At 41.2% G+C, this 22950-nt stretch overlaps 2 protein-coding genes across 4 annotated transcripts in view; one reads left to right on the forward strand and one right to left on the reverse strand.

The window, feature by feature from the left end:
- Window positions 1–12884, reverse strand: part of ascc1 (activating signal cointegrator 1 complex subunit 1) — an 87778-nt gene extending 74894 nt beyond the window's left edge. Inside the window, exons 1-3 of one of the 3 annotated variants that reach the window (XM_072282638.1) lie at window positions 12632–12884; window positions 10535–10703; window positions 7114–7213 (exon numbers count right to left, since the gene is read on the reverse strand). In XM_072282638.1, the coding sequence (XP_072138739.1) occupies window positions 7114–7213; window positions 10535–10646 (212 nt within the window). In that variant the 5' untranslated portion in view covers window positions 10647–10703; window positions 12632–12884. Of the gene's footprint in view, window positions 1–7113; window positions 7214–10534; window positions 10704–12398; window positions 12511–12631 lie in introns of those variants that run through there. The other 2 variants (XM_072282639.1, XM_072282640.1) reach the window with 2 other exon arrangements.
- anapc16 (anaphase promoting complex subunit 16) lies at window positions 12852–17511 on the forward strand. The gene is made up of 3 exons (XM_072282644.1): window positions 12852–13046; window positions 16133–16207; window positions 17152–17511. The coding sequence occupies exons 1-3, from the start codon at window positions 12923–12925 to the stop codon at window positions 17265–17267; spliced, it is 315 nt and encodes a 104-aa protein (XP_072138745.1). The 5' UTR covers window positions 12852–12922; the 3' UTR covers window positions 17268–17511.
- The last annotated feature ends 5439 nt before the right edge of the window (window positions 17512–22950 follow it).

Genomic DNA, 22950 nt, shown 5'->3' on the forward strand with positions numbered 1-22950 from the left:
ATAACTTGCATTTTCTTTACATTTATTTTATAACATGATATTTTCCCAAAGTCATCCAACAATGTAAACAATCCTATAAATAATTTTTCTGGTTCACTCGGATAGACTAAAACATCATCTGCGAATAACGCCACTTTCTGTTCAACCCCTGCCACCTTGATACCTCTTACGATTTCGCTCTGTCTTATTAGTTGGGCAAGCGGTTCAATATATAGCGCAAAAAGGAGAGGAGAAATTGGGCATCCCTGTCTAGTGCCTCTCTCTAAAATAAAGGAGACCGAGAGGTCCCCATTTATCTTAATTCAAGCTGTAGGGCTGTCAGATAGTCTGGATTACTTCAATAAACTTTTCTTGAAAGCCGAATCTTCCTAACACTCTGTATAGGAATGCCCAACTAACCGAATCAAAAGCTTTCTCAGCGTCTAATCCTACTACCACTGTCTCTGTCTCGTTCTTATTAACCTGTTCTAATATGTGTAGAGTTCTCCTTATGTTGTCCTGTGTTTGTCTTTGTTGAATAAATCCAGTCTGGTCTAAATGGATTAGGCCAGATAAGAGCTTTTCCAATCTGCGCGCTAATATAGATGTAAATAGTTTGTAATCTAAATTAAGAACACTAATTGGCCGATAATTGCCACATTCTAATTTATCTTTACCCTCTTTAGGAATAACTGAAATAATCACTTCTCTCCAGGAAGGTGGAGTTTCTCTTCTCTGTAAGATCCAATTAAAGGTGTTAAGTAGTAATGGGGCTATCTGTGACTTCAGGGATTTGTACCACTCTGAGGTAAACCCATCTGAACCCAGGGACTTTCTAGCCTTTAACCTAGAGATGGCCACATTCAGTTCTTTGGCAGTTACTGGTTCTAATAGACTTTCATTTTGTAAATCTGTAAATTTAGGTAGATCTAAAGAATTCAATAAACTGTCTATATAGGGTTCATTGGAGGCCCGGGGTTGGGAGTACATTTTCCCTATTGTATTCTCCACAAGCTTTGTCTTTGGATTCTTTATTTTATGAATTGTATTGTCTGCTTGTTGTTTTCGTAATTTATATGCTAGTAATCTAGCTGATTTACCTCCTACTTCATAATTCTTTTGTCTCAGGTAAAGAAAATTTCTTTGAGTTTCCAATGTATAAATATCGTCAATTTCACTTTGCAATTTCCTAATTTCCTGTTTTAAATTTGAATTACTTTTGTTGCTATCTACAACTTGAAGTTGTTTTAATTTTCCTTGAAGGTCTGCTAATTTTTGTGTATTGATTTTTTTCATGTGAGTGGTAATGGAAATAATTTTCCCTCTCAGTACAGCTTTCAATGTATCCCATAAGATCACTGGTGATGTTTCTCCCGTATCATTAAGGTCTAGGTATTCTTTGATTTCTCCCCTTAATCTCTCCATTACTTCGGGTTATTGAGTATATTTGAGTTTAGCCTCCATAGTGTTTTCCTCATTTTCCTTTCCAGGATTAGAGACATAGAGACTGGGCTATGATCTGACAGATCAATTGTTGCAATGTTACAGTTTTTTATCCTGAATCTATCTGTGTTAAAGATAAAGAAATAGTCTATCCTTGAATAGGCTGAATGAGGGAAAGAGTAATGTGTATAATCTTTACTAGTGGGGTGTAATTCCCTCCACACATCTATAATTCCCAACTCCTCCATCAATAAATTCATTTTCCGAGTCAGAGGTTTATTCTGAGTAACTATTCTTGAAGAATCTAATATAGGATTTAATCTAATATTAAAATCCCCTCCACAAATTACTACCCCTTGAGAACTGACCATTAGGTCAAAAATGTGTCTACAAAATGACCATTCACTACCTGGAGGAGCATAAACATTCAGCAGTGTTATTTCTGTACCTTCTATTCTTCCTGTAATTTTTACAAATCTTCCATCTTTGTCTTTAGTCTCTGAAATATGTTCATAATTAACAGTACTTGATATTAAAGTAGCGACCCCTCTTATGTGGCTCAATTTATATGATGAATAAAATACATGCTTAAAGCCCATTCTTTTTAATTTTCCATGTTCAGATTGGCTCATTATGTGTTTCCTGGAGGAAAGCTATTTGTGCCCTCTCTTTTTTCAATTTAGACATAATCTTATTTCTTTTAATTGGATTCAAAACCCCATTATCATTATAGTAAATTATTTTTACCAATTCAATTTGCATTTTTCTCTAGTAGAAAAAAAACACACTCCTTTTCTAACCAAACAGTAAGCAATCCCTTCTCAACAGTAAACCAAAATATATAACCACACCCTAGACATTTTTGAACGTATAACATTTGAAAATTTTTCCTGACTTCCCACAGTGAGGCCTGAGCACCGACCCGCCTCAGTTCAGAGGGATAACCTCTATCTTCACCCTGTGTTAGAGGGCCTTCAGCAGTTTGAATAATCATAAAGAATTTTCTCCTATTTATGTCTCGACCATATTGCTATCATTCAAGTTATTCCGTCTAGTTTATTTTCAGATACCAGCTTTCATTTTACCTTTAAATCCGAATTGCTCTTTTCAGTCATTTCTCTTAATTAGTCTGTATTCTCTGTACATTCGCATCTGAATATTTGCAGCTTTTCCTTGTAGTTTGACACTCTGGTTCATGTAGAGCATCCTCGTCCCACTAACTGCCACGACTTCTGCCGAATCCTCTCCAGTAGCGACTCTGGTTGGGTGATAACTTTAATAGATAGTCCCCGGTCCGCCAGGTCCAACGTTGCCTCCTCCACCATAGCGTAAGTTTTTGTCCCTTCGTCGTAAAAGACTTTCAGCCGAGCTGGATACAGGGTTTGAAATCTGATGTTGTTTTCCTTCAGGACCCTCCGTGTTTCCATATATTCCTTCCGTCTGGCAAGAATCCCCGGTGCGTAGTCATGGTCTAAACTGATTTTACAGTTGCTCCACATGAAACCTTTCTTTTGCCATGCCCTTTTAAGCACCTCTTCCTTCGTTCTGTAACTGCGAAATCTGACTAGAATCGATCTGGGCTGGGCGCCTGCCGGAGGCTGTGGTGCCAATGCGCGGTGAGCCCTTTCTATCTGTAGGTCTTTTACGGCCAGTATATCAAGGTTCTCTCTGAGCCGCTTCTCCATGAAGGGAATCATCAATCCGGGTTTACCTTCAGTTCCTTCGGGAACTCTGTAAATCCTCACATTTTCCCTTCTTGAGCGGCCTTCTTTTTTTTTCAATCTTTTTATTAATTTCAAAATATAGAAACAAAACATAGCAATAATACAGATAATATGAGATGTATTGTTACATTTAAAAAAGAGTAATTGCAAAACCAAATAGTGGAAATTACCAAAACTCCCATACATGTAGAACTGATCACGGATAATATAAAGCAAAAAAAAAAGGGAAAAAGGCAAAAAAAAGAAAAAAAAACCCATCCCAAAAGAAAAAAAACAACTAAACTAAACTAAAAGACTTGGGCAAAACTAACAACTTAAAAATGGAAAAGAAGAAAACCTCAGCGTCGACGCCTCCACTCCCCTCCAACAACAGTACAGAGAAATAAAACCAGTTTGGAAATGATCAAATTACATCAAATGAAAATGCTGAATAAATGGCCTCCAAATTTTTTCAAACTTAATAGAAGGGTCATAAACTGCACTTCTAATTTTCTCCAAATTCAGACACACCATAGTTTGTGAAAACCAATGAAATACTGTAGGAGGGTTGATCTCTTTCCAATTCAACAAGATGAAAACCTCATCTATTAAAGTTCTAGCTATTAAAGTAAGAAATGCAATCATCCTTCGTGATGAAGAGGTTAAATTATTTGAGTCTATCATTGGTAGTCCAAAGATAGCAGTAATTGGATGAGGTTGTAAGTCTATATTTAGGACCGTTGAAATAATATCAAAAATATCTTTCCAATATTTCTCCAACAAGGGACATGACCAAAACATGTGAGTTAAAGAAGCAATCTCAGGCTGGCATCTGTCACATATTGGATTAATATAAGAGTAATAACGAGATAGTTTATCTTTGGACATAAGAGCCCTGTGAACTACTTTAAACTGTATCAACCTATGCTTAGCACATACAGAGGATGAATTCACCAACTGAGGAATTTTTTCCCATTTTTCAGTCGGTATATTAATCTCAAGTTCTCTTTCCCAGTCAGCTTTAATTTTATTAGAGGCATCAGGACATAAATTCATAATTATGTTATATACAATTGCTATTACACCTTTCTGAGAAAGATTTAAGTCTAAGATTTTTTCCAAAGTGTCCATTGGATATGGGTGTGGAAAATTAGGAGAGACAGTAATTAAAAAGTTTCTAATCTGTAAATATCTAAAAAAGTGAGATCTGGGTAAGTTATATTTATTAGAGAGTTGATCAAAAGACATAAAACAGTTATCCAAGAATAAATCGCGAAAAGATATTATACCTTTGGTTTTCCAATCAAAGTAAGCTTGATCCATCATGGAAGGTTGAAAAAGAAAATTTGATATAATGGGACTTGCTAGAATGAATTGATTAAACCCAAAAAATCTTCGGAATTGAAACCATATACGTAAAGTATGTTTAACTATTGGGTTATTCATTTGTTTATATGATTTAAAAGAAGTAAAAGGAAGTAAAGTTCCTAAAACCGAACCCAAGGAAAACTCTTGTAATGAATTAGATTCAAGATTTACCCAGTGAGGGTTTAAAGATGCGTCCAAATCTTGTAGCCAAAATTTTAAATATCGAATATTAATTGCCCAATAATAGAATCTAAAATTTGGGAGGGCAAGTCCCCCCTCCTTCTTGGATTTCTGTAAATATCTCTTACCTAACCTAGGATTTTTATTCTGCCAAATATATGAGGAAATTTTTGAATCTACGTTATCAAAAATAGATTTTGGGATAAAAATTGGAACCGATTGAAATATATACAAAAATTTAGGCAAAATGATCATCTTAATAGCATTAATCCGACCAATCAAAGACAAAGAGATTGGGGACCATTTGGTAAATAAAAGTTTAATCTGATCAATTAAAGGTAAAAAATTAGGTTTAAATAAATCTTTATATTTTTTGGTAATTGTTATCCCTAAGTATATAAATGAATCAGTAACCAATTTAAATGGTAAACGTCCATAAACAAGTACATGCTTATTTAAGGGGAATAATTCACTCTTACTAAGATTCAATTTGTAACCAGAAAAGTTACTAAATTGAGCTAACAGACCTAAGATAGCAGGAATTGACTTCTCCGGGTTAGAGATATATAACAACAAATCATCTGCATATAATGATAGTTTATGTATTTCATTTCCACGGGTAATACCAACAATATTTGGCGAGTCACGGATAGCAATTGCTAAAGGTTCAAGAGCAATATTAAATAGTAAAGGACTAAGAGGGCAACCTTGCCTAGTACCACGAAAAAGACGAAAAAAAGGAGATCTATAATTATTTGTACAGACCGAGGCTACCGGGGAGTAATATAACAATTTAATCCAAGATATAAATGTCAAATTAAAATTAAATTTCTCAAGAACATTAAATAAATAAGGCCATTCAACTCTGTCAAAGGCTTTCTCAGCACCTAATGAGATAATACATTCCGGGGTAGTAAGTGAGGGGGTATAAACAATATTCATTAACCTCCTAATATTAAAAGATGAATAGCGATTTTTAATGAATCCGGTTTGATCCATGGAAATAATTTGAGGTAGCACCTTCTCCAGTCTAGTAGCTAGAATTTTTGAAAAAATTTTTGAATCTACATTCAGAAGAGATATCGGTCTGTAGGGTGCACAATCCGTAGGATCTTTATTCTTTTTAAGAATTAAGGAAATAGAGGCTTCATAAAACGATTGTGGTAATTTACCTTGAGCGGCCTTCTTGATCTATTAGTTTCCACTGGAGCTGGTCTTGCAGCTTCAGCACTTCTGCTATCACTTCCTCGACGTTTTGTAGCTTCTCTTCAATTCCAACAATCCTCGCTTCGGCTTCATCTATCCTCGAGTTAGTTTTTACTAATTCTCCTTTAATATCCTCCAGCTGTTTGTTGTTACCTTGTCAGAACTCGCGAATCTCTTCCAGAATCAAAGACAGAGTCACCGATTCCTGATCATTATTTCCGTCCTGGTTTGCCGTGGGGGAGCTAGGCCCGTCGCCTTGCTGCGTCTCTTTATGTTTATCAGCTTTCGGAGCAGACTTTTTAATCTTGTTCTTAGACATCATCCTTACCCCTTTTATTAATATAGTTATACAATATTAAGTATTTGTCTAAATTCGATTTTGGGGCAGTTTACCTTCTTTTTGGCCGAGAGACCTTTTCCTTACGACGCCATTCCCTTGATGACCATTTTTACCCTTTCAAGGTTCTTTTGAAGACCCTGACCTAGGGTTACACTCTGACTTTAGTTCTTTGTAGAAATGGGACCCACTCTCAGGGCCTCACAATCAGCAGTGTTTCAATATGCCAAGGGTGTGGCCTGGAAGACTAGCGCACCTTCAGGGTGCCAGATTCTCGTGGGTCTGGAGATGGGCTGATTGAAGGCCGGTGCCACTGCCTGGTGTGTCGAGGGAGTATTTGGAAGATCGGAAGCAGTGAGCTGGCTGTGTGAGCCCTGTGGTATGTCGAATTACCAGGTGAACAATTAGTCTGGGGTACTGCATGTCTGTGTCTTTATTGATGCTTTGCTGCAGGATTGAGTGCTTGGTGGGGGGTGCCGATGCTTTTTTGCTGGTGGGGGGGTGTCGTTGCTTTGCTGCTGCTTATACATGGGAGGGAGGGGAGCTGGGGGGGGCTCTGGGGTTCTAATATTTAACTGTCGTTCATTCTTTGGGGCACTCCTCTGTTTTCGTGGATGTTTGCGAAGAAAAAGAATTTCAGGGTGCATATTATATACATTTCTCTGACATTATATGTACCCATTGAACCAATTGAAATTTCATATAATGAATTAAAGTTAAATCTCAGAGCTACCATTGTGGAATTTGAAACCAGTTTCTTCAATAGTTAATCTAGGTTTATGGATCACCAGTCTGGTAAATTACCTGTTGCATCACCAAAATATGTGTGAAAAAGGCAAAGTTAAAAGTTCTCACATGTACAAACATGCTTGTTAAATTCAAAATACCATAGCTCACTTGTAAAGGGCACTGGGTACATCCATGGTGCATCGATAGCACTGGTCTGTCTGCTCTATAAGTACAGAGTCACAAGGTTCATCCATACTGTCCACAACTCCTGCAGGAGAGAAGAAACAAATGGCAAACATTCAGTTCACAGTTAGTGATATCTAATTCCATGAATTGCAATGGAAATGCTACCAAAATTGTGATCGATGCAGGAGGAAAAATATCACATGCCTTCTTTCTCCAGCAGATACAAACCTCATCTACCTAACCTTTCGTTGTAAGATTACCCATCTATTTCACACAATGGTCTAGTAAACTTTACCTGAAGTGTTTCAAATGCATGAGCATCCTTCCTTAAAAAAGATCAATGCTGTACACAATCAATACCATACATAACTGAAGAAAAACTTCCACTCTTTTATTCAGTTCCATTAATAGCAAAAAGCATTTTGTTAGTTTTCCTAATTGTATTCTAACCTTTTGCACAACACACAATAGGAAATCCAGATCACTCACTAATCTTTCACTATAAAAGTACCTCGTTAAACATTTTCATGCTCAAATAAGCATTTTCCCACACTAAACCACATTTGCCACTCACATAACTTGTCTATTTTCCCTTATATGTAATCATAAAGAAAGCCCCCCACGTCTTTACTTCCTTAAGAAGTTAAGGAGGTTCCAGCTCTAACACTCTAACAAACTTCTATAGGTGTACCGTGAAGAGCATTCTAGTTTGTCGCATGGCATGGAGGGGCCACTGCACAAAATTGGGAAAAGCTTGCAGAGGGTTGCAAACTCAGTCAGCTCCATCATGGGCACTAGCCTCCCTGGCAATGAGAACATCTTCAAAAGGCAATACCTCCAAGAGGCAGCATCCATTATGGGCACCCATCAGCCAGGCCATGGCGTCTTTTCATAACTACCATTAGGGAGGAGGAACAGAAGCCTGAATATAAACAAACAAACAAACACACACACACACACACTGTCACATACTCTGTGACGGGAATAAAGAACCGGCAGAGATGGAAAACACTTTGGAGTCCAGTATTGCTATACACTAATAATATTTATTAGTAACTATGCAATACTGTAATATAAATGTAGATAAATCAAACAGGTTAGCAATGATTATATACATAAGTAAGTATATCAGTAAGTGTGGAAATACATGTATGAAAAACCAAGCTTCTTTAAGCTTAGGGGTAAAAAGATACAGTCTTACGATGATGAGTAAAGTTCAGTTCAGTTCAGTTCGTGGTATTGAGTTGAATAGTGATGGAGAGAGAAAGAGGGAGAAATTTGAGTCTTCAGGTGAGCTGACACCGTCGATCTTCTCGTAGTCCTTCGAAATCCTTTAAAAGTCACCGACTGTGACTTTAATAAAGGGGACTGGTTTTCTGTGGTGGAGCTATCCCCCAGGCGAGGGTGGACACATGGACAACTCCCCACCAGTCAACCCCTTTCCTTTCCACTGCAAGAGCAATGGATCGATCCGCCTGATCGATCCTCCAAAACCCACTTTTCTGCAGGCACAACAATGCTCATTCAGTGTCCAAAATACGCGTCTGAGGTCTATCATCTGACCTCCTACTTTATCTTTTCGTACTGAGCATCAACTGTCATTCAAATAACTCCTCCTTCCTCTCTCCGTGAAGAAATGCAAGCAGGCAAAAGTCCTTGAGAAGTCTCAACAACCTGCCGAAAATCATTACATCGAGTGTCCATTAAATAACACCGCCTTTGGTCATCATAGCAACTTACGAGCTGCTTAGTGCTGTCTCCCTCCAACTCAGCAGAAATCCAAAAGTTAACCAGTTCTTTCTCATTCCTTAAAGTGACAGTCCAACAGTTAGTCTTCGTCTCTCTCTCTCTCTTTTCAAAACAACATGTTGGTGTTAAATAACTCCCTCTCTCTCTTTTCAAAAAGCACAGTTCATAGGGGTAATTCAGGACCCCGTCACAACACACACACAAACATTTTAGGAGCAACTTCTTCCCCTCCACCATCAGATTTCTGAATGGACAATGAACTCATGACCACTACTTCAACATTTTCCCCTCTCTTTTTGCACTACTTAATTCATTTTTTTAATATACTCATTGTAATTTATAGCTATTAGAATCATGTATTGCAATGTACTGCTACATATATTAAACCTGATTCTGAATCCGATACACTGATATTCAGGAACATGAAGCTGCTCGCTCTTTCCTCCATTGACCTTTCAATGACGGCTCGTACGTGTCCCCTCAACTTCCCCTTCCTGAAGTCCACAATGAATTCCTTTGTCTTACTGATGTTGAGTACAAGATTGTTGTTGCGGCACAACTCAACCAAATTATCTATCTCTCACCTCCTCGTCACCATCTGAGATTCTGTGGTGTCATCTGTGAACTTATAGATGGGCATTTGAGCTGTACCTAGTCATGAGTGTAGAGACAGTAGAGCAGATGGCTTAGCACACATTCTTGAGGTGTGCTTGTGTTGATCTTAAAAGAAATTCTAGGAAGGATCATACAGCAACACTGAAAATACAGAATAGGGACTGAGAAAGTTTCTCTTGTCTAATTTTGTACTCCTGTCATAATACACAAGTTCAGGGAAATAAAGTTAGGGAGAGATGTCAGTAATTACTTATTTTGACATAGGGTGGCCAACAACTGAGACACAGGGTTGTGGCAAACCATTATAGGCACATGCAAAATAATTAACTGAAACAGTGATGTGATGCCAGCTATTATTCGTTTCAATTGTACATACACAGCAATACGATGCAGTCCTTCTTAAAGGTCAATAGAAATAAAAACATCAGTAATTTCGTCTGTCAATTTTACAAGTATAGTTACATTCAGTAGCCACTTTATTAGGTACCTCTTGTACCTAACCAAGTGGATACTGGGTGTATGTTCATGGTCTTCTGCTGCTGCAGCCATTTCAAGTTTCGACATGTTGTGCATTCATAGCACTCTTCTGCACACCACTGTTGTAACGCGTGGCTATCTGAGCTACCGTCACCTCCCTGTCAGCTTGAACCAATTTGGCCATTCTCCTCCGTCCTCTTTCAGTAACAAGGCATTTTCACCCACAGAACTGCCGCTCAGATTTTTTTTTGCTTTTCGCACCATTCTCTGCCAACTCTACAGACTGTAATAAAAATCCCAGGAGTTCAGCAGTTTCCGAGATACTCAAACCACCCCATCTGGCACCAACAATTATTCCGGGTCAGAGTCGCTAAGATCACATTTCTACCCCATTTTGATATTTAGTCTGAACAACCACTGAACCTCTTGACCATGCCTGCATGCTTTTACACACTGAGTTGCTGCCACATGATTGGCTCATTAGATAGTTGCATTAAAGAGTAAGTGTATAGGGTTACCTAACAAAGTGGCCACTGAATGTATATTCAATACTTGCAAATACCTGAATACGTAAAGTCATCTTCTTCCTCATGTTGATACACTTGTTCTCTAACATAGTTTTTGCGGTAAATGCGTCCATCGATATTAATGAGTGTCGGCCGAAGAACTTCCATTGTAATGCTTCCTCACCCGAAAGGTACAGCTGACAGTAAGTGAAATATTGTACTGTTCTGTTGATCAATAAAAAAGACCGGTATCAAATCAGAAACCTAAAAAATATTCACATTAAAAGATACTGAATCCTCAGTAATAAGCCCATTTATTGCACAAGGCAAGCAGTTGTCAGACTAGTAAGCCAGAGGCTTGGACTAACAACCAACAATGTAGAGCCTCTGAGTCCAAATCCTGTCACGGTAACTGCTGAATTTAAATTCAATTAACAACTCATAGCTTTGAATTTGGAAGTACAATAATGCAAAATCTACTGCAGTATTGCAAAAGAACTGCAGTATTGCAAAAGAACTACAGTATCCGGTTCAGGATGAGGTTTTCCATTCCAGGACATCTCAAATGTCCTCTTTCTTTAAGGATCGTGGTTTCCCTTCGGCTGTCATTAATGATGCCCTCACCCGCATCTCCTCCATTTCCTACACTTCGGCTCTCACCTCATCCTCCCGCCACCACAACAGGGACAGAGTTCCCCTTGTCCTCACCTACCACCCCACTAGCCTCCGGATCCAACACATTATCCTCTGCAACTTCCGCCACCTTCAACAGGACCCCACCACTAAGCACATCTTTCCCTCTCCACCCCTCTCTGCCTTCCGCAGGGATCGGTCCCTCCCCACGGATCTCCCACCTGGCACTTATCCCTGTAAGTGCAAGTGCTACACCTGTCCCTACACCTCCTCTCTTGCCACCATTCAGGGCCCCAAACAGTACTTCTAAGTGAGGCAATACTTCACTTGTGAGTCTGTTGGGGTCATCTATTGCATCCGGTGCTACCGGTGCGGCCTCCTCTACATCGGTGAAACCCGACGCAGATTAGGGGACCGCTTCGTCGAGCACCTCCGCTCCATCCGCCAAAACAGACAGGATCTCCCAGTAGCCACCCACCTCAACTCTGCTTCCCACTCCCATTCAGACATGTCCATACATGGCTTCCTCTACTGCCATGATGAGGCTAAACTCAGGTTGGAGGAGCTACACCTCATATACCGTCTAGGTAGTCTTCAGCCCCTTGGTATGAACATAGAATTCTCCAACTTCTGGTAATTCCCTCCCCCTCCCTATGTCACTCTGCCCCTCCCCCAGCTGCCTATCACCTCCCTCATGGTTCTGCCTCCTTCTACTACCCATTGTGTTTTCCCCTATTCTTTCTTCACCTTTCCTGTCTATCACCTCCCTGCCTCCCCTCTCCCACCCCTTTATCTTTCCCCTTACTGGTTTTTCACCTGGAACCTACCAGCCTTCTCCTTCCCACCCTCCCCCCACCTTCTTTATAGGGCCTCTGCCCCTTCCCCCTACAGTCCTGACGAAGGGTTCCGGCCCGAAACGTTGACTGATCGTTTCCACGGATGCTGCCCGACCTGCTGAGTTCCTCCAGCGTGTTGTGAGTGTTCCGGTTCACTAATGCTTTTAGGGAGGCATTTCACTATCTTTAACGTGTTCTGTCTTAAATGTGATTTCAGATCCACCCCAATGTGGTTCACTCATAAATGTCCTCTGAAGTGGGCTAGCAATTAGCACAATTGACCAGACACAACGGGCTACCTGGTGCTGGACACAGCAAAGTCTCTCCCAGCCCTTCCAAAACACCCCTTGTAAACATCTTGACTGGAATATAAACTGGCAGAGCAACAACCTGACAAATCATGCACACAGAAACAATATCCATCACCGTGAGCATTGATTCTCTGCATTACCAGCACACAGCAACTTCAGTATGTACCATCTACAAAATGCAGTAGTCACTCGCCCAGGACAGTCTACCGGGCCATCACAAACCTTCCACCGCAACCACCAAGAAGGACGAGAGCAGCAGGAACTGTACCTGAAAACACCGCTACACTATGGAGTGGTTCTACAAATATGTTTCCACCACGATATACTAGTATAGCAAATTAATACATTTTAAATTAATATTTAATAGTCTTACATTAAAATGCAGCAATAATGGTCCACTCCCAAAGAAAATTCATCCCGGCTTTGATGTCGTAAAGGCGACCCTTCTGCCGTAAACCGTACCGCCTAGTTGTCCTGTTTTCGCCAAGAAAGGCGGGCGGGTGTCGTGAGATTGGACCTTATCCCATAAAGTGTGACGGATTACGGCTGTGTGTCGTCCGCTTGTCTTCCTGCTCCCTTCGAGAATGGGGAGCGTGGGTGTCGTGACGACGGACCTTACACCGCAAAGTGTAACTGCGGGGCGGTTTACGGCAGTGTGTCGGCGATGGCTGCCTCAGCGTCGTCTTCGTCGTCCTCGGCGGCGGGTGGGGGTTTCCATGTGTCCGAGCTGTCGCCGCCGCGGAAGGTGCTCTTTACATCGCCCAAGGGAGCGGGCGAGCTGCTGGAAGGTGAGAGTAGGGGCCTGGTTCAATCCATGTGTTCCTCCTTCCACAGACACCCCTGACCCGTTGATCAACTCCAGCGTCTTCTCAGGTCTCCAGTTGTACTTTGCTGGTCGATCTGTCTTCATTCTCTCGCCATATCTAAAGACATCCACATCTCCGTCCCTGTCACAACTAGCACCGGGCTGTATTTACCCCGCATCTCAGTTGTTGATATACACTCTCTCCTGCAGGAGATGTGCCTGGGGGTTTAAAATCTTTGACCCTGTTTTCACTCCCCTGCATCTCTCATTCCTCTCCAGTATTCCGAATGACTGTTGCACAAGAGACGGCAGGTATTGGAATCCAGAGCCCAAAACAACAACAAACTGCTTTAGGATGTTAGTGGATCAAGGTAGCATCTATGGACGGAAATGGACAATCGACGTTTCGGGTCGATTCGCGTCATCCTGACAGCTGAACTGTTGCGTATATCAGATTCTAACACTATCATTGGCAAACAGTTCTTAAACTTTGATTATAAAAAGATTTGGAATCTTCTTTGAAATTAGTGAAATTAGAAGGGGAAAGGTGGAGATGGGACTGGCAGGTAAGGTTAATGGATTGGAATCGGTTTATTCTTGTCAGATGAAAATGTGTTGTATAATGTGCGTCCAAATCTGCACAGTGCATTGAGAGTAGACAAGCTGAACCAATAACGAAGCAGAGTAAAGTGTTAACATCTATAGACAACGTGCAAGATCATAATGAGGTAGGATAGAGATGTCAAAAGTCCTATTTATCATACTAGGGAACTATTTAATAGTCTAATAAGTGGGTTAGAAGCTATCCTTGAGTTTGGTGACACATGATTTTGTACCTTTTGTCCTATGGAAGAGGGGGAAAGAGATAATACACCGGGTGGGTGGGGTCTTTGATTATGCTGGCTGCTTTACTGAGGCAGTGAGTATAGATCGAGTCCATGGAGGGAAGGCTGGTTTCTGTGATATGCTGAAATATGTCCACAACCCTCTGCATTTTCTTGTGCAGAGTAGTTGTCATACCAAACCATTATGCTTCTAGATAAGCTGCTTTCTATGGTGCATTGATAAAAAATCGTTGAGCTCTCAGAAACATGCCAAATTTCTTTAGCGTCCTGAAGAAGCAGAGGCACTGGTGAGCTTTCTTGGCTATGGTGTCTATGAGTTTGGAGCAGGACTGGCTCTTGGTGATGCTTACTCCTAGGAACTTAAAACCCTCAACCTCAGCACTATTTACACAGACAGGAGAATGTGCAGTGCTCCCTTTCTTGATCAATGACCAGATCTTTTGTTTTGCTGACATTGAGGGACAGGTTGTTGTCTTGACACCATGCAACTAAGTTCTCTAGCTCCTTCCTGTACTTCGAGTCATCATTATTTGAGATACAGCCCATTACAGTGGTATCCGCAAACTTGTAGATGGACTTGGAGCAGGATCCGGCCACACAGTCATGAGTGTACAGGGGACTGAGGATGCAACCTTGTGGAGCACCAGTGTTTAGAATAATCCTGGTGGAGGTGTTGTTGCCTATCTTTAGTAATTGGGGTATGTTACTGACGAAGTCAAAAATGCATTTGCAGAGGGAGGCATTGACTCTATGTCCTGGAATTTGGTGACAAGTTTGCCTGAAATTATAATGTTGAAGGCAGAGTTATAGTCAATAAATAATAATATGACACAGGAGCTTTACTGTCCGGATACTCCTGAGATGGATGTAGCCTCGGGGAGATGGCATCTGCCATAGACTTGTTTTGGTGGTAGTTGAGTTACAGTAGGTCAAAGCTGCCTGGAAGACTGGAGCCAGTGTGTTTCAGGTCTAGTCTCTCAAAGCACTTCATGGTGAGTTGTAATGAAGGCGGACACTTCAAAATGTCAGAGCAACTGAAATTCAAGAGTAAAAGGGAGACTAGGGATAGAGTAAGTTCCCTTAGTAGCTAGGGACAGAGTAGGTCTTGAGCCACAAGAGATGGGTGAGATTTTTAATGATCACCACAGAGAAAATCATGGTTGCTCAAGAGATAGGAAAGCAAGTGGGGATGTTTTGGAGAATAGTCAGGGAGGTGGTAGTTGTAGCCATACAGTGCATTAAAGTTGATAAATCCCCAGGGCCTGAAGTGCATCCTTGGACTTTGTAGGAGGCTAGAGAGAAAGTAGTGAAGGCCCTTGTGGAGATATTTATTTCATCATTAGCCACTGCTGAAGTTTCTGAAGAGTGGAAGGTGGTTAATGTTATTCTGCTATTTATAAAAGGCAGTAAGAACAAGCCAGGGAACTACAGGCAGGCCAGCTTGACATCAGTGGTGGAGAAGTTACTGGAGAGGGTTCTGTGTAGGACTTGTACTGTGATTGTACTATGATTAGTTGCCAGGACTAGAGGGCCTGAGTTATGGGCAGAGTCAGATGATAGATCTTGGAACATAGGAGAATGAGAGGCAATCTTATAGAAATGTTTAAAATGATGAGAGGCATATATACTGTGGAAGATAAGTCTTTCTCCCAGGGTAGAGAAGTTCAAAACTAGGCAGCACAGATTTAGAGTGAGAGGGGAAAGATTTAAAAGGGACCGGAGGGCTAACTTTTCCACACAGGTTGGTGAGTATATGTAACGATCTGCCAGAAGAAATAGTTGAGGCAGGTACAATAGTATCATTTAAAAAGCACTTAGATAGGTACATAGAGCGGCGAGGCTTGGAGGAATATGGTCTGAATGCAGGAAATTGGGACTAGCTGGGCAGGCTACATGGACCCATTGGGTTGATAAGCCTGTATCTGCTGCTTTGCTCTATGATTAAGAGGAGGAATTTTCTTATTAACCCCTTCTGTCTCTGCTTAAAATCATCAACTTTATAACCAAACTTTTGATTACCACAGTCTGAAGCTTAAGTGCATTATTTCTGGGTGGACTGTATGCTATCAACCCATAAAGCTTCCCATTGTTGTAAAATAACTTAGTTGAGGAATGAAGTGAGAAATAATTTAAAAAAATACAAGTGGGGTGATTTTCAGTATTGTGCACGTGTTGTTTAAATACTCTGGACTGGAGTTTAAGCACTTTGTTTCTGCTTTTACAGATGCCACAGAGAGATTCCTGTGTGAAGCAGTTTTCAGTTATCAAGTGGCACACACGTTAAGGCAGGTAAAACGAGGTAAGCTACAGTGCAACTATGGAATTGCAGTACAAGGAGCAAGAACAGTACACTACATATTCTGAAGAAAATAATCTGATGCTACAGCCGTAAGTTTTGTTTTAGACAAAATATCCTTGTTATTGAAACTTACCCCATGACTTAATTTATACCACACTTTCTATTCTCACTTCACAAGTTCCATATAGTTTGAAAATGAGTTTGAAACTTCTGAGTACCTAGAAAATATCCACAAACTCACTCATTGATAAAGTGGCGGTAGGACTGCATCTTTCTCGTGAAATGATAGTAGGATTCTCTGGAAAAAATTAGTGAATTTGAGATTGGCTTTGAAGAGGTAACTCAAGCATATTGATATATTAAGCTGAGAGATTTATCCTGACATCCAGCCTCTGTCAGCAGAATGATGTTGCCTGATGGGAACCACTTTGAAACTATAAATAAAACATTTCTGTATCATGAAATTACAAATGAAACATTTCTCTAATGAACGTTGATTTCTCTAACTTCTGGTTATTACTCCTCGCCTCACTTTTTACTCCCCTACTCCTTTCTCATTTTCCATTCTGGTTCTCCTCTCATCCCTTCTCTACTCCTGACCTGCCCATTACCTTCCTCTGGTTCACCTTCCCTTTATTCCATGGTCTACTGTCCGCTCCTATGAGATTCCTTCTTCTTCAGGCCTTTACCTCTTTCACCTATCCTCTCCCAGCATCTTACTTCATCCTGCCTTCTCACTCACCTGGTCTCACCTATCACCTTGTACTCCTCCCACTACATTATTCTTACTTCAGCCCCTTTCCTTCTTTCCATTCCCGATGAAGTGTCTCAGCTCGAAATGTCAACTGTTCATTTCCCTCCAAAGATGCTCCCTTACCTGCTGAGTTTCTCCAGGATTTGATGTATGTTACTCTAATTGTAATGTAATTTTCTTCCCCACTTAGAACAGCAGTGCTCACGGATGGAGAAGCTTGCCAGTTTGGTTGATGAATTGGAGGCAGATGAATGGCGCTATAAACCAATTGATCAGCTGCTGGGATTTACGCCTTCGTCTGGATAAGACTTCCACTTCTTCATGGTGTTTATTTCATAGCTGAAAGCTTTATGCTTCCTGGCAGGTTAAAACTGGGGGAAATACCGACATTACATCTGTAAAATACTACACGTGTTTTGAATATTGTTTTTATTAGACATACTGTACATGGAATTCTACGTTCAAATAGATATATTTGAAATTATTTTTTTCATGACACACGGAACTGCATGTTAAACTGTGTAATAAATTTTGGCCTTTTACAGATTAATTTCTTGGTCTTAAATGCCTTTTAAAATTAAATACAACGGTAGTAGAGTGAAGATTTTGAATACAAACTTGACAAAAAATGTATAATCTGAGCTGACATTCTATTAAGTTATCAAGGAAAGCCATCTTCCAAACTAAGGCCATCTGGACTCCGTTAGCCTTATCAGCAACTCCAGGCCACTCAGTGATGGAAAAGGTTCTAGAAACAATAACCAGAAGCAAGATTGGAAAAGATGTGGATTGATTAGAGAAAGCTAGTAGGGATTTGTTAAAGGCAAGCTCTCTCTAACTTGATAGTTTTGTATTTTCTCCATTGATAGAATTGGCCCAATTAAGAGGAAACAGAATAGTAATGGAATGTTAATTAGACTGGAAAAGTACACAGTATAGTTCCCCAGAAGTCAGTTCCATACAGCACAGAGTCGGACACTTTGGTGCAACTGGTCCATACTAACCAAAATTCCCACCTAAGTTAGTCCCATTTGGTTGTTCAGAGCACAATTTCCAAATTTGTAGGAAACTATGAATATTGATACATCTGGTAAAGCTGCTGCTACAGCTCCAGGGAACCAAGTTAAATCTAACATCCAGTATTGTCTGTATTGAGCAATCCATGTGGGTTGATAAGTTGAACACATCCACTTCTGCAGAAAAAAAAATGAAAAAAAGTACTTTTGTAATTTGTGAGAGATTGAAGTGTTGGTTTGACTGAGCTCCATAGGTGTCCTTATACTTTGAAAGTTGGCATTGTTACGTACCCCGGAACTGGGTTGCCAAACCAGCAGAAATGGATCACTCAGTTGGAGTCTGGATTACTAGAACTAAGAAAGTTTTATTAAAGAAACAAGCAACACAGTAATCGAAAGGATAATAAATGCAACAGTTCAGCAATGATAAACACACATGTGCACAGAATTAAGATAACAGGATCAATCAAGCTCTATCGTTGTCTAGGGGTAAATGACCAGTTTCAAAGTGACACAAAGTCCAGTTCAATTTAGTTCAGTTCGCAGTAATCGTTGCCATGGCGATGGACAACGTTGGGGGAGGGAGAGAGAGAACGAGGACGACTGATTATTCAGAACGGCTTCCACTCACAGACCTGCGATATTGCTCACAAACAGCTTTCGGGCAAGTCCTTTGTGATGTCACCTGGGGTCACCGACTGTGACTCCTCATCCAGATGCGGTCGATCCTCTGCAGTGAACCCGGCACCCAAGCAAGGACGGACACACACCGGGTTCCCGCTGATCATACCTTTCCACCCTGTGCATTTGTGGCCCGGTACTTCCCACCGACTCGTGAGAGGTGCACTACTTCCAGGTTACCTCGAGTGCCGTGTGTGTCCTGCCTTAGCGAACCTGTCCATTTTTATCCCCCTGCTGGGGTATCGCCTGTCCATCACTTCAAATAGTTCAGGGTTCAAAGGGGGAAGCCGCTCTAGACAGCTCTCTCTCCCGTCCCTTCATTACACATCTCCAGATCGCCTGTCCATCACTTCAAACAGTTCAGGGTTCAAAGGGGGAGCCGATCTTGACAATACCCAGACTGATGGCTCCTTCATTAACACCTCCAAATGCTGCTTCATTGTGTGCCTTATCTCTCCCTCCCCTGAGGACAGGTGGCAGACCAACTGCTGATGCCACTGGTGCTATCCCAGGCCAGCAAACATCTTAATTTATGTGTATTCTCGTCACAGCATAAAATACAGCATGCAATTATTTTTTTATTTAGAGGTACAGAACAGTAACAGGCCCTTCTGGCCCAGTGAGCCCGCACCAGCCAATTACACCTATGTAGTCAATTAACCTGCTAACTTGTACTAGTTTGGAGTGTGGGAAGAAACCACAGCACCCAGAGGAAACCCACATGGTCACCGGGAGAACGCACAAACTCCTTACAGACAGTGGTGGAAACTGAACCCAGGTCGCAAGAGCTGTAATAGCGCTACGCTAACCACTGTTCTACTGTGCCTCCCCGATCAGGGAGACAAGTGGGTATGTTGACCATAATTGCAAGAGGGCTTGCTTAAATTCGAGTTCAGTGAGTTCTGCTGGATTGATAAAAGCACTGTGGGAACCACAGCCTTTTACCGCAAATAGGACAGGAGGTACCTGACAGAGTGGACACTGGAAAGATCGTGAGGTATTTCTGCAGGGCTTCTGTGTGCGCCCAATGCATGGACACAAGGTTCTTCATACCATCCTGAATAATACTTCTCAACATTGTACAGTCATTGGCTGGGGATTCCCAAGATTTAGTGGGGATCTTGCAATTTTCTCCAAAGAGGCTTTGATTACATCCTTGAATCTTTTCCTCTGTCTACCTGGTAATCTCCTCCCATGAACAGATAAGTTAATCTGTGTTTCAGACAGGTGAGCAGTATGACCTATCCAATGGAACCAAATGAGTACGCTAGGGCCTCAATCTTGGGAACTCACAATGCTCATTACCTGCAAAATAAAGGCACTTTACCTACCTGCACCTGATGTACAACATTGTCCACAGAAGGTACAGTACTGTGCAAAAGTCTTAGGCACACACACATATAGATAGCTAGGGTGCTTAGGACTTTCTCCACAATACTGTAATTTTATGTATTGCACTGTACTTCCGCAAAATTAAAATTCATGACATATGTGAGTGACGATAAACCTGATTTTGATATGGATCTCTATCGTGGATGGAGAACGGGAAGGGGGCATAGGGGGGAGGGGGAATCATGATTGGGAAAAGAGGAAGGGACAGGGGAGGAAACAGGAAACACCAGAGAGGCATTAATGATCAATAAACCAATTGTTCAGAATCAAATGACCTTGCCTGGTGTCTCATGGCTGTGTGTCTGCACCCATGACATCCCCTGCCCATGGCATTCCTTCTGCGCCACCTGTCCCATACCACTCCTATGGTGTTCCACCCTCACCATTCTCAACATTCTTTGCTCTGCTCCATGTTGACAACTACAGTACTGTGCAAGTCTTAGGCACCTTTAGCTATACATATGTACCTAATACTTTGGCACAGTACTGTAGATAAGTCGCTTGGACCAGATGGACTATAGTCACAGGTTCTCAAAGAGGTAGCTGAAGAGATTTTGCAGGCATCAGTAATGAGTTTTCAAGGATCAATAGATTCTGGCAATAGTTCTGGAGGACTGGAAAATTGCAAATGTCACTCCAGTCTTCAAGAAGGAAGAAAGGAAACTACAGGCCAGTTAGCCTGACCTCCATGATTGGGAGATTGTTAAGGATGAGGTTTCAGGATACTTGGAGGCACATGATAAAATAGGCTAAAATCAGCATGGTTTCCTTAAGAGAAAATCTTCCCTGCCAAATCTGTTGCAATTCTTTGAGGAAATAACAAGCAGAATTGACAAAGGAGAATTGGTGGATGTAATGTACTTGGATTTTCAGAAGGCCTTTGACAAGGTGCCACACATGAGGCTGCTTAACAAGAACCCAGGATATTACAAGAAAGATACTAGTATTGGCTGGTTGGCAGGAAGCAGAGAGTGAGAATAAAGGGAGCCTTTTCTGATCGGCTGCCAGTGACTAGTGGTGTTCTACAGGGGTCAGCGTTGGGACCTCTTCTTTTTACATTGCAAGTCACTGATTTAGATGACGGAATTAATGGCTTTGTAGCCAAGTTTGTGGATGATATGAAGATAGTAAGATCACGCCTACGGTCATGATCGAAAAGCTACAGAACCTAGGCCTCTGTACCTCACTCTGCAACTGAATCCTCGACTTCCTAACCGGAAGATCACAATCTGTGCAGATTGGTGATAATATCTCCACCTCAATGACTATCAACACTGGTGCACCACAGGGATGTGTGCTTCACCCACCACTCTACTCTCTCTACACCCATAACTGTGTGGCTAGGCATAGTTCAAATGCCATCTATAAATTTGCTGATGATGCAACCATTGTTGGCAAAATTTCAGATGGTGACATAAGGATGTACAGGAGCAAGATATACCAGTTGGTTAAGTGGTGTCGCAGGAACAACCTCACACTCAACGTCAGCAAGACCAAAGAGCTGATTGTGGACTTCAGAAAAGGTAAGACGAGGTAACATAAACCAATCCTCATAGAGGAATCAGAACTGTAGAGAGTGAGCAATTTTGTTCCTATACGTCAATATCTCTGGATACCTAATCTGTACGCAACATATTGATTCAACTATAAAGAAGGCAAGTCAGTGGCTATATTAGGAATTTCAGGAGATTTGGTTTCTCAACTAAAATCAGTGAAAATTTCTACAAATGTACTGTGGAGAACATTCTGACTGGCTGCATCACCATCTGGTATGGGGCAGGGGGTCTACTGCACAGGATTGAAGTAAGTTGCAGAACCTTGTAAAATTAGTCAGGCCTAATTTTGGGACAATTTACAATGACCAATCAACCTGCTACCCCACGCCTTTGGACTGTGGGGGAAATCGGAGCACCGGAGGAAACCCAACGCAGTCATGGGGAGAATGTACAAACTCCTTACAGGCAGTGACAGTCCTCCCTATTATGGCTGTGCCGGCATTTTGACAGAAGAATCCAATTAACCCCTGTCCTCACTCAATCCTCAAACTCCAGTAATTACTTCATTGAAGTATTTGCCCATTTCCCTCTCTAATATTACTATTTACTTTGCTTCCATCAACTGTCCCCCCAGAGCATTTCAGTTCAGGGTTTCCATGTGTTATCTGGTTCTTTTGCAAATCACCCTAGATCTGTGTCTTCTTGTTACTACCCCTGTTGCTATTTCTTTTTCTATTTACTCTATCAAAAACATTTAGATTTTGAACATCATTCAAATCTCTTTCTAAATGTCAACAGCCAATCTCTTTTTTGAATGTGTCTCTTCTGCAGTTCTCATCCCTGAGACTATTCTAGTAAATCCATATGCACACTTTCTGGTTTTGATTGACATTCCTGTGAGTAGTAGCTACAACTGTGCTGAGGCCTTATCAGGCAGGGATTGATAAAAGTTTCCTTCCTATTGTACTCTCTACATCACTCAATAAAGACCAAGGATTCCATATTCTTTGTGGAGTCTGTGGAGACCAGCCCTTTTTTATATGTCAGTCCAGACATCCCACCCTGCAAAAACTCATTTCAGGGAGGTAGCACCATCAATTTCCAGGAGAGGTGGGATGTCTGCAATAGAGTAGCTCCTTAGTAGCTAGCCAGCTAGTTTAAATAACGTTAGCTATGCTAATGAATGAATGACACCTGTTAAACTCACCTCAACATATCTTTTACGGTCTTAACCCTCCATGGGCAATAGAAAAGTCACTGTTGCAAACAGTGCAGCGAGCAACACTGTCATTATTTTTTACCCCTATTAGGCAGGGGTACACTTTAGTGTAGTCAGGGATGACATACGTTTTATATTTTCTTTTTTTGGAACACTCTGTCATGGCGCTCTCCCTCTCTCAAAAA

This window comes from Mobula birostris, chromosome 18 (assembly GCF_030028105.1).
Source record: "Mobula birostris isolate sMobBir1 chromosome 18, sMobBir1.hap1, whole genome shotgun sequence".
Classification (NCBI taxonomy): Eukaryota; Metazoa; Chordata; class Chondrichthyes; order Myliobatiformes; family Myliobatidae; genus Mobula; species Mobula birostris.